We start from the raw sequence: 12,585 nt of genomic DNA on the forward strand, positions 1-12,585 counted from the left end.
TCACTCAGTCACGTCTGACTCTTTGCGACCCCGTGGACTGCAGCACCCCACGTTTCCCCATCCTTCACCGTCTCCCAGGGTTTGCTCAAACTCAATCCGACCATCTCATCCTCTGCCGTCCCCTTCAATCTTCAGTCTTCAAGACCCAGCATCAGGTTCTTTCCAACGAGTCAGCTCTTTGCATCGCGTGGCCAAAGTATTGGAGCTTGAGTTTCAGCACCAGTTCTTCCAGTGAATATTCTGGGTTGATCTCCTTTAGGATGGACTGGTTGGATCTCCTTGCAGTCCAAGGGACTCTCAAGAGTCTTCTCCAACACCACAGTTCAAAGGCATCAGTTCTTCAGCACTCAGCCTTTTTTATTGTCCAACTCTTTCATCTATACATGACCACTGGAAAAACCATAGCCTTGACTATACTTCCAGGCAAAGTAATGTCTCTGCTTTTTAATACACTGCCTAGGTCATTGCTTTTCTTCCAAGGAGCAGGCATCTTTTAATTTCATGGCTGCAGGCACCATCTGCAGTGATTTTGGAGCCCAAAGGGGTTAGCATCTAAGCAGTTCTCAGGTTTCTTCTCTGCCATCCCCGAGCAACACTCCGCTCTTACGTTACTCCTGTGTGATCTTCTAACTTCCTTAAACTCTACAGCTGAAGCTCCCTTTTATACTTAATTTTTCTCGGGAAAATGATACTCATTTATTTTATATTTTAAAAGTCTGCCTGTTCTTAAGCAAGCTAATAATGGAACTGTGGAATAACTTAAACAACGAAATCACATATATGAATAAAACAAAGCAAGATGATTTCAAAAGAATGAGCACATTTGGTCTATAGGTATAATATGTTAAAGCAAATATTTTGAATTTATTAAAATAGTACTGTCTTGTCTGAATACTCTGTTCACAATATATCTTTATAGGTTTAATTTTGCAGTAGAACATAAGCATTATATAATCAAGGTTTTCTTTCCTTTTCTTTGGCCCTATAATGGCAACACATTTACAGAAATAAGATAAAAAGGTTAATTACTTATTCCTAAATAGCCTCAGTTTTAAAAAATCAGTCACTGATTCCCGCATTCTATTGAACCACGTGCATTACTGACCTGGTACTTCCCTGGGGACCCATACGGTCTAGAATCTGCCTGCAGTGTAGGAGGCCTCCATTCGATCCCTGGAAAAGGGTGGCTCCCCACTCCAGTATTCTTGGGGTTTCCCTGGTGACTCAGACAGTAAAGAATCTGCCTGTAATGAGGGAAACCCTGGTTCGATCTCTGGGTCGTGATGATCCCCCGGAGAATGGAATGGCAACCCACTCCAGTATTCTTGCCTGGAGAATCGCATGGACCGAGGAGCCTGGCAGGCTACCATCCATGGGGTCCCAAAGAGTGGCCAGTCCACAGGTCACAAAGTGCTGGACACGACTGAGTGACTATCCCTTTCACTTCACCTTCACTTTGGGGAACAGATTCTGTAGCGTAAAATAGAAAGTTACTTCTACAAGTGGTAAAACTTCTGTTAGTCTTCAGTCTTTCCTCACTGCTCAACGTGAGCAGAGAACATATCAAAAAAGCCAAAAACAAAACTATACTGTAGAGCCTTGCACCTCAGATGCTTTGATCTAAATGTTTATCCCACTCTTATTTCAGTTAATGCAGACAAGTGTGATTATAGAAAGCCTTTGCTTATTCTTTCCTTCCTAATCCCTTGCTCCCAGATACTTCCTTCATGTAAGGTAATCATCATATTACCTACACAGGATGAATCACAGTGTTAATTATAGGCTACATTAGAGTGGGAAGGATTTATTTCAGAAGGATTGATGATACTTGTATATTTATGGAATTAAGAGAGACTTTATCTTTTTACACTTTAAAAATATATATGCAATTCATATGACAATCTACTGAATTCAATAATTTAAGGTTTATATTTAATACCTGAATTTATTACATCACTGGTAAATCCTTTACTGTGTTATGTACTTTCATGTCTTGTTTTTTTTTTAATCCATAATGACATTCTATCATCTGTAATTCTTTTTATATCTGTTCACAAACTTTGATGCTTAATGGAGGTTAGATGAGAAGTGAGATATTTAGTAGCATATTTGAAGTGAAAAACATTTCTGAATAGATCCCTAAACATGAGCCCTTTATCTGACAAATTCAATATAAACCCAACTGTTGCCTGAGTATTTGGGAAAGAAATCAAAAACTGTCATATACTCACAGTGGCATAATAAACAAATGTTAATTGATGTGCTTTGTTTGAAATACTTCCAGGGAGACTTGCAATGAGCAAGGCTCCGCTGTCTAGGCAATTCAGCAGCATATGCTGGCACGTCTAGGAAAAGTCATCATGTGTAAATGCTCTCTGCCATCTGTTATGTGACCTAAAATATCAGAAGGAAACATGTATAGCTGAAATGGATACGTGACTTTATTCAGAGTACCTTTGACTCATTAGGTAAGCACTTGGTGGTTAACATTTCATGGTGAGATCTTTAAAATAAAATTTGTTTTTATTCTTAATGACATTTCCATGCTCCTGATACGCTCTATAGAGCAGCAAAGCAGAACAACAGCAGCGTTTGTCTCTGTTCTCTCAGTACCTCCCTTTCTCTTCCCCCACATGTGGTTCTTCTGACATAAATGGAAACTCTTGAGTCGGGAGAGGAAGATGCATTTTTGGAAGCGTTTAGTTTCCTTAAGTCCTCATCAATAGGATTCCAGTGAAATAGACACGTTGTTTTAAGAAAACAAAAATATTTGTAGAGTTTTTACAATGTGCCAGCTGCTGTGCTAAGTATCTTACCTAATGTAACTCACCTAGACCTCATAATTCCCACCACCATCACCACTCACACAGGTGAGGACCTGAGTCTAACCAAGATCAAAATGAGTGAGCACTGTGGATGCGCCTGTGAGCTGAACCCATGGGTTCCGTGTCCTCCTGCCCCTAAAATTAGATAGAATCAAGAAACTAGCATTTATTGAAGGACTTCTGTGTCAGGCACTACGCTAGAAAATACGTTCAGTTCTTGTGTTTAACTTTTACGGGCGCCCGGGGAGGAGAGGAGTGTTGTCATTCCATTTTAAGAATGGAGAAACATGCGCAGAGAGGCTAAGAAAACTGTGCAAGGCCACTCACTTTGTAAAGTGGGAAATGGGCACTCCCATCTCGTCCTCTTCTCAATCCACTGCAATAGTGGATTTTAGACTTTAATACATTTAGGAGTATGCCTGAAATTCTCTGTTTATAACATGCCCGTCAGTTCAGTTCAGTCGCTCAGTCGTGTCCGACTCTTTGTGACCCCATGAATCGCAGCACGCCAGGCCTCCCTGTCCATCACCAACTCCTGGAGTTCACTCAGACTCACGTCCATCGAGTCCGTGATGCCATCCAGCTATCTCATCCTCTGTCGTCCCCTTCTCCTCCTGCCCCCAATCCCTCCCAGCATCAGAGTTTTTTCCAATGAGGCAACTCTTCACATGAGGTGGCCAAAGTACTGGAGTTTTAGCTTTAGCATCATTCCTTCCAATGAACACCCAGGGCTGATCTCCTTTAGAATGGACTGGATGGATCTCCTTGCAGTTCAAGGGACTCTCAAGAGTCTTCTCCAACACCACAGTTCAAAAGCATCAATTCTTTGATGCTCAGCCTTCTTCACAGTCCAACTCTCACACCCATACATGACCACAGGAAAAACCATAGCCTTGACTAGACGGACCTTAGTCGGCAAAGTAATGTCTCTGCTTTTCAACATGCTATCTAGATTGGTCATAACTTTTCTTCCAAGAAGTAAAAATCTTTTAATTTTATGGCTGCAGTGACCATCTGCAGTGATTTTGGAGCCCCCAAAAATAAAGTCTGACACTGTTTCCACTATTTCCCCATCTATTTCCCATGAAGTGATGGGACCAGATGCCATGATCTTAATTTTCTGAATGTTGAGCTTTAAGCCAACTTTTTCACTCTCCTCTTTCACTTTCATCAAGAGGCTTTTGAGTTCCTCTTCACTTTCTGCCATAAGGGTGGTGTCATCTGCATATCTAAGGTTATTGATATTTCTCCTGGCAATCTTGATTCCAGCTTGTGCTTCTTCCAGCCCAGCATTTCTCATGATGTATTCTGCATATAAGTTAAGTAAGCAAGGTGACAATATACAGCCTTGACGTACTCCTTTTCCTATTTGGAACCAGTCTGTTTTTCCATGTCTAGTTCTAACTGCTGCTTCCTGACCTGCATATAGGTTTCTCAAGAGGCAGGTCAGGTGGTCTGGTATTCCCATCTCTTCAGGAATTTCCCACAGTTTATTGTGATCCACACAGTCAAAGACTTGGGCATGGTCAATAAAGCAGAAATAGATGTTTTTCTGGAACTCTCTTGCTTTTTCGATGATCCAGCAGATGTTGGCAATTTGATCTCTGGTTCCTCTGCCCTTTTCTAAAACCAGGTTGAACATTAGGAAGTTCAGAGTTCACATATTGCTGAAGTCTGGCTTGGAGAATTTTGAGCATTACTTTACTAGGCATGACAATAATCATGGTCTGAGGACCACAGGTTTAGTAACTGCTGTCCTCCTTTGTGAGATTTTATAACTCCTGGAGGAAATAATCTTTGAGACCACCTGTGAGTCACTTTCATTTGATTTTTGAACTTTGAAGAAAAAGTATTTATTTTTTCACAAATAATTTAAATGTTCTCAGCTCTGAGTCTGTTTAAGGATAAGTGGAGGCCAAAGCCAGAGAGGAAGAGATGGAGAGAACACGCGCTGCAGACTCTGCCACAGAGCCTCAGCACCCTTCTTTCCCTTTTATTCTCTCACGTCAAGGGAAGTGTGAATTAGCTTGAATTTTAGTGTGTTTACTACAGTTCCATAAATACTGATGGAAAATGCAGAATGCTGGACAGGATTTTATTTTCTTTTGTGTTGCTACTACATCACAATTCTTTGGGTAATTTCACCTCCTCTGAGTTATCCATCTTCTTGCCAGCCTAAATGAATCATGATTTTTCCCATCATTATGCCCAAAATAAAGACAGAAGGATGAAAATCTGACCTTGCATGTGGCTACAATCTGCGTGTGAGAGAAATATTCTTCAGGAGTACCACTTTTCCAATTTTAATACTAAATCAGTAAAATTAGCATAGGTAATCAAAAATTGCCATGTTTCTTAATAAAATGTATCAAGTTTCAACAATGCAATAGGAAGAATCCTGAATTTTAAAGCCTACATGTCATTGTTAAACAATAGAGACACATGATAAGGATGTTAATGTATAAAGATGGAATTTGGGGTAATACTCACTGATAGATGAAATAGTAATTTCGTGATCTTGGAGTCTACTGTGAGAAGTGGTCATTAATATTTTGGGTAAGTTTACTTCTAAGATGTATAGATTTCACACTAATGCATCATTGGCATAAATAAATTCAGCCTCTGAATTTTAAAATGAGAATAATAGGCCTCCCTGGTGGCCGTGTGGGTGAGACTTTGCTCTTCCAATGCTAGGGGCATGGATGGTCTGGGAACTAAGATCCCACATCCCCTGCATTGTGGTCAAAAAAAAGAAAAAGAAAAGAAACAGGATAATAGCTCCAGAAGACAGAAGATTCTTTAGAGATTCCTCCGGAAGTATAATCATAATCCTATTTGATAAATTTGCTAATGTAAAAGTGACTATTAACCTGTCTTTGGCTGAAGAGGGTGAGTCAAGGCTTCTCTAGGTTGGTGGTGGGAGCAGCTCATGAAAGCCCGAGCATCGCGTCCGTCTTGGGGCGCCCCCGAAAGCACTGGTGCCTGTTGAGCGTCTCCCTGCTGGCTGCACAGGCCATCTCTGTTGCCTAAGTGAACCCTCACAAAGCTCTAAGCAGTGGCTATTGTTCTCTCTACATCACAGGAAAAACACGGTGGAACCAAACTGAACCCAAAGCGTAGACCGGGAGAGGTTAGCTACTTTCTGCAAGTGGCATCCTTGATAGCTAGACCTGATTTCAGATCTTTCTAACTGCAAAGTTCACCTTCTTTGCTGACTTCTTCCTGCAGGATAACAAACAAAGCCTTTTACAGATAAGGCCAGTATGCTTTTGACCAGTATTTGATACTACATTTCCATAAATTGAATGCCTTGGAAATCACTGAGGAAGGAAAACTGACCTGAGCTTTCAAGTAGGGAACCACGGTGGAGGCTGCTCTGGGAGGGAGCTGGCCTCTGCGTCTGTGACCCGTCCAGGAGGGAAGAAGGCAAAGCGCAGCCAGGCGAGATGGGGTGAGAAGGGCGTGCAGATTCTGTGACGCTCAGCAGTGCTCCCCTGGAAACGAGGTAGCTACCAGAAATTATATGGTGAGAAGACACGATTTTTGTTGGTTTATTCATTCACTCAGACATGTATTCATTCACATTCTCTTAGCAACGGAAGAGCTTAGTCACATGTTTGTGCAACTCTATGGTGTTATTGATTTTGAACTACCTTTTCTTATGAAAAAATTAATGCACAGAAACGGAGCAGAATAAATAGCCCAGGTATTGTGATTACCATTTTATCGATGGGACATGCAGACTTTGAGACCTTGAATAATGTCCTAAAAATCATAACAGCTCCTGAGTGTCCTAGGCACACTTAACTGCTTGTTTCAAATTGAATGCTCTTTCCATGAGCTTGACCTGGTTAATAAGCAAGATACGCAAGTGGGAATAGTATAAACCGAACAGTATACTGATTTCAACATCCAGAGATAATGGAAATCAAAGATATTTAAGAGTAGGTATATATCCGTAAAGGCTGATGATAATGCTCTTTTTCTGAAATAGTGAAAATATAGCCCTCTTTTTTAAAGGTCAGTGTTGACTTTCTAGCACTTCGAGGCCGCTTTGAATCTTCATTTCATTATTTCGATGCTTACATGCTTGCATGATTTTCACCACGTCCTTTTTACGTGTGTTTTGCCTGTTATTCTTTCTTATCCTTTCAGTCTTATGTATTATTTACTTTGCCTTTTTCTGTTTTCCTCACTGCTTTAAACCTTTACGTTTTCAGTCTTTATCATAAGATTGTTCTCATTTTTTCCACTGTAATTTTGTCTAGATAATGAAATCATTCAGTCATGTCTGACTCTTTGTGACCCTTTGGACTGTAACCCATCAGGCTTCTCTGTCCATGGGATTATTCAGGCAAAAAATACTGGAGTAGGTTGTCATTTCCTCCTCCAGGGGATCTTCCTGACCCAGGGACTGAACCTGTGTCCCCTGTGTCTCCTGCATTGCAGGCAGATTCTTTACCCACTGAGCCATCAGGGAAGCTGAGATAATGCAATTAGTTCAGTTCAGTTCAGTCGCTCAGTCGTGTCCGACTCTTTGCTACCCCATGAATCGCAGCACTCCAGGCCTCCCTGTCCATCACCATCTCCCGGAATTCACTCAGACTCGCGTCCATCGAGTCCGTGATGCCATCCAGCCATCTCATCCTCTGTCATCCGCTTCTCCTCCTGCCCCCAATCCCTCCCAGCATCAGAGTCTTTTCCAATGAGTCAACTCTTCGCATGAGGTGGCCAAAGTACTGGAGTTTCAGCTTTAGCATCATTCCTTCCAAAGAAATCCCAGGGCTGATCTCCTTTAGAATGGACTGGTTGGATCTCCTTGCAGTCCAAGGGACTCTCAAGAGTCTTCTCCAACACCACACTTCAAAAGCATAAATTCTTCAGCGCTCAGCCTTCTTCACAGTTCAACTCTCACATCCATACATGACCACTGGAAAAACCATAGCCTTGACTAGACGGACCTTAGTCGGCAAAGTAATGTCTCTGCTTTTGAATATGCTATCTAGGTTGGTCATAACTTTCCTTCCAAGGAGTAAGCGTCTTTTAATTTCGTGGCTTTGGTCACCATCTGCAGTGATTTTGGAGTCCCCAAAAATAAAGCCTGACACTGTTTCCACTGTTTCCCCATCTATTTCCCATGAAGTGATGGGACCGGATGCCATGATCTTCATTTTCTGAATGTTGAGCTTTAAGCCAACTTTTTCACTCTCCACTAATAGTTAGTCTTTAAATAGTAATTTCACTGTGCTAGCCCTAATCTTGGAATCCTAAAGAGGTTATTCAGATGTTCATACAAAGGAAAACATTTTTCATTCTTCATTTTCTACCGTAGGATCTACAGATATTTAAAATGAATCCCGAGTGACTAGCAATGAGCTGCCCGAAGATGGATAGTATTAAATAAAACTGTAAAAACAAATAAAAGGAGGCAGTACCTAACTTAGTTATGAGAAAGAGTTTTTAATATTAACATATTGTGAACACTAAAAAACATAATACATGACATTGTGAAACTTACATCTTCATTTATTTGAAGAAAATGTACCTTTAGCTGTTTCAGAAGAAGGTATAATTAAAAATCAGTCATGGATATTATTGGACATAAATAAGAAAATTCAGAAAATTGCTGTTACCTGAATAAAAATTACTTAGATATTCTGGAGTTTGTGTGTGTGTGTGTGTTTCTGTATTAGGACATAATTCAATATAAATCTAAACCCTGTAACATTTCCAATACAAGCGAACTATAAAGCCCTTTTTGTATTTTACTTAACTCAGATTTCATGCTATAGAAATTTTCTGTTGACTTCAAGGAAAGTTTAGATTACACAGAGAGAAATGAAAGTCTGACCTAATAAAACATGTGTATTACCAATGCTTCAACTGATTGCTTACTTTCTTGTTAAGTAAGTATTATAAATGCTTATGAAACTCTTGTATGGGAAGTATATAGATTTAAAATAGAAATTATATCATTACATTTAAAAAATTTCAAGACCAATTTCCTTCATGCTTAATAGTTTTTTTTTGGTTGAAAATTCTTCCTACGATTTTTAAAATCTTTTGAGAAAATGCATTTTTCTCCTTTAAAGCTTATTTTTATTTAATAGGAAGAATATTTCTTTCCTAGTCAAAGAAAATAAATATATATTTTACCTTTTATTTAATAACACATTATTTTTTCTCTCATTTAATTCTTTGTCATTACTTTTTTTTTCTTTCTTTAAACAGGCAGAGATAAATGACCCAACTGATCCTTTCACAAGTTATAGTAGAAAAGTGTCATCAAATATAGGGGATGAAAGTTTCTCCAAATATATAGGCTGGAGAATTGCCAGCGTGCTTTCCAAGCTGTTCTTCCCTCCCATGGATGCCTGTATTCTTTCTCTGAAAAGACCAGTGATGAAACGGTATCAAAGGAGAGATGTGAACAAAACGCAGGATTCCATGAAGAAGAGAGTTCTACGTTTTACTGTAAGGTAAGGTGATGCAATATTCAAAATATTTCCGTTATTCTAACATAGCATTTTGGAATCCTATGAATTACCCATAATCATGTGCCACTTTATATAACTGTTTTCCTTTTTGATTCAAATCTTGGCTTCATCACCTTCTAGATATTTTATCTAGATATTTTATCATGAGCAAGTATTCCTTTCTCAGAAAGTGTTTCCTCGTGCTTAAAATAGGTATTATTGTGTAATACAAATCACTGTTTCATTAAAGTGAAAGCTTCTCTTCCATAGTGACCTACATTTGCCTAGTTTACCCCTATTTCTCCCTATTATAACCGCTGTGTATCCTTCCAAGGTCTATAAATTATTAATATAAGAAATAATGAGTACATTTTAAATTTTCTCTCCATTTTTGATTGTGGTTTATGGATTTCTTAAGTCTGTTTAGGAAAATTCTTTCCATTTTGAGATTAAAATATTGTCACATTTCTCCTAGTGTTTCTTTCTCCGTTTTAAAAAAAATGCCTTGCCGAGGTATGCCTGACGTGCAAATGTGATGCTTACAAACTGACGGGTATGCAGTTGGAACCCATTATAGCACTTGCGCCATAAGTCTATTCATTGCCTCAAAAGTTTTCTTCTATTCTTTTTGTTATTCTTCTTAAAAACAATTATTTTCAAGGTGCATTTGAATTTTAGTTAGAAATTTTTGTTTTAAAAAAACCTTTTTCTAACATTTCAGTAACATTCCTTGTTGCTGCCCTGTCCTAAGCATGGTTTCAACTGCAGACAGACTTGTGGAGACGCTACAGGACGCCCTGCCTTATTTTGATAAGTCAGTATCTGAGTGAAAATGGACGGGGTGATGATGGTACTTCGTGTGATACCGGAGTTTCTAGTGTTATCATTTTATGAAAATTGATGCCTTGATACTAATTCCAGTTAAGCTACAAATAGCGTTTGAGTGTGCTCTGACATTTAAACATGGATTACGGTTTGTACTCCCCGATTTAGGCGCTCACATTTTTATTAACAGCTCTAGTTTCCATCCACTGGTCTATATTTTCTATATTTTCACACATGTTTTAATGATGCGAAAGTAAGTCGAAGTGGTGGTGATGTAGCAGAGACAATATTAAAATAGCATATCTTTCCAGTACTTTAATAGACATTGAACTGTGGGAGTTTCTTCCTCTCAATTTTAGGAGTGGGGTATGGCATCTTCTAGCACTCTTAAGGATTTATTTTGGACACTTTAATCATGTGAATTTTTTTTTTTTTTTTTTGGTATGTGATGTGAAGTGTTGATCCGTGCGGTTATTTAACGTCCCAACAATGTTTTTTGAGTAATCTATCTGCCGTCAACATTTTTCCTGATGTTAAATCTCTATAAAATAGGAAATGCCCATTTCTTTTCTTTTTCTGTATTCTAAAGTAATTTTAAAACTACTTTAAAGGATAGTGAAGAACAGTGAGGGGAAAGGAAGAGACAGTGAAAAGGCGGATGGGGACGCGCCCGCTGGGGCACAGTAAGCAAGGGCCTAGAGAGACAGGGAAGCCTGCTGGGGACGCTTAAAAGGGCCGAACCGAGAAATGACGAGTAGGGGCAGGCAGGAAGGGGAAAGAGGTCGAAAGCAGACGGAGAAGATGCACGGCAGGGGGAGCTGCGCTGAGCTGGAAAGCACAGCGGGGGCAGCTGCGGCGGGCTGGGGACCCGGAGGAGGCTCCGCCGAGTCGGAGGCGGAGACGGGAGACGGGGCCCGTGGGCCCCGCAGGACTGGGGCGTGCGGTGTTCTCAGAGCCCGGGTTCACTAGCAAGCGAGACTCATTCGCCACTGACCTGTGAAAACACCATCTCCTTTGTGCATTTTTATCTTTCCACAGCTCATTACAGCCTCTAAAAATCAGTCTCTGACTAAGAGTGAGAGCCGAGCTGCCCTCTAGCAGAGGCCCCTCAGGTGGGCACAGGGCGCCCCTCACACCGCGCCCTTCTTGCGGCGGAGCGCGGCTCGGCGGCGCCTGCGGCTGTGCGCATTGCCAGCTGCAGCTAGGGGTGAGCTCGTCCCGGGTGCAGCGGATGTGAGCGGAGCAGGGCTGTAGCCCAGTGGCTGCAAGCCGAAGGCCAGGTCAGGCCCGGTTGAGTAGCCTTCACCGTCTGTTAGGGGTATGGATGGACCTGCTTGTAAAGAAGTGGCTGAAAAACAAGTTTAACTCTTAGCCATGAAAAGACTCTGATGCTGGGAGGGATTGGGGGCAGGAGGAGCAGGGGACGACCGAGGATGAGATGGCTGGATGGCATCACCGACTCGATGGAGGTGAGTCTGGGTGAACTCCGGGAGTTGGTGATGGACAGGGAGGCCTGGCGTGCTGCGATTCATGGGGTCGCAAAGAGTCGGACACGACTGAGCGACTGAACTGAACTGAACTATGCGTTGAAAAAATGGCTCTGGCCCACTAGACATTACCCGCGGGCAATGTCGTTTCTCCCATTTGCTTGATTCTCCATTGAGTCAGCAGTTACGTGCCAACAGCTCCTATTTCACCACCTCCTCCCGCGTTCAGGTCCGCAGACCGGAGTTAATGCAATCACAGTCCTGTAGGTCAATCACAAAGACACAGTTTGCAGCCCACTGTATCCTTAGCTCGTTTTTACCTTTTGAGAGGCCTTCTTGCAGAGTCGTATCATCCGTTCCTCACCAAGTATTCCCAGAAATCTCCATTTTGTGTTTTCATCAAATAGCAATGTATAAGAAAGCCAACATTTCACGACTCCTATAGAAGACGGGGCACATCCAAGAGGTAGGAAGGTGGGAAATTTACAAGCATATGTTTCTTTATTGCTCTGGAGTCCTAAAGTATACTTATTTCAGTGTGAATGTTTATTAGTAAGGAGGAGATAGGAGTTTCCTTATTGCTGAAGCATCCAGTATATCTGATGACCTATAATTTATTTCCTAAAATATTTTTCCTCACTTGTGTTCTTAGCCTATAAAATTCTCTCTAAATGGGAATTCTTTGTTTACATGTTTATAAAGATATATGTATTGCTTTGAATGATATAGATTTAACTTCTTTCCTTTACAAAATTTTTCAAAAGAAAATTCATTGTTTTCCTTCTGTCCATTAAATTTGGGAGGTTTTGCTTTTTCATGGTACATGCTGTTCTTCCCCTCAGCATTTTGTAAAAAATGAGAAAATCATTATGTTTCTTTACTATAAAAACAGCAGCCCCAAACCGAGGCATAGATGCTTCGACTTCAAAACGTTGTTGTTGTTGTTGTTGTTTTTCCCTTTTCTTTCTTGTC

General features: G+C 40.7%; 1 protein-coding gene across 1 annotated transcript in view; it reads left to right on the forward strand.

The window, feature by feature from the left end:
• TMEM232 (transmembrane protein 232) overlaps positions 1 to 12,585 on the forward strand; it is a 258,845-nt gene that overhangs the window by 128,724 nt on the left and 117,536 nt on the right. Inside the window, exon 12 of the mRNA XM_013965812.2 lies at positions 9,057 to 9,304. Coding sequence (XP_013821266.2) covers positions 9,057 to 9,304 — 248 coding nt within the window. The remainder of the gene's footprint in view (positions 1 to 9,056; positions 9,305 to 12,585) is intronic.

Source organism: Capra hircus, chromosome 7 (assembly GCF_001704415.2).
Source record: "Capra hircus breed San Clemente chromosome 7, ASM170441v1, whole genome shotgun sequence".
Classification (NCBI taxonomy): Eukaryota; Metazoa; Chordata; class Mammalia; order Artiodactyla; family Bovidae; genus Capra; species Capra hircus.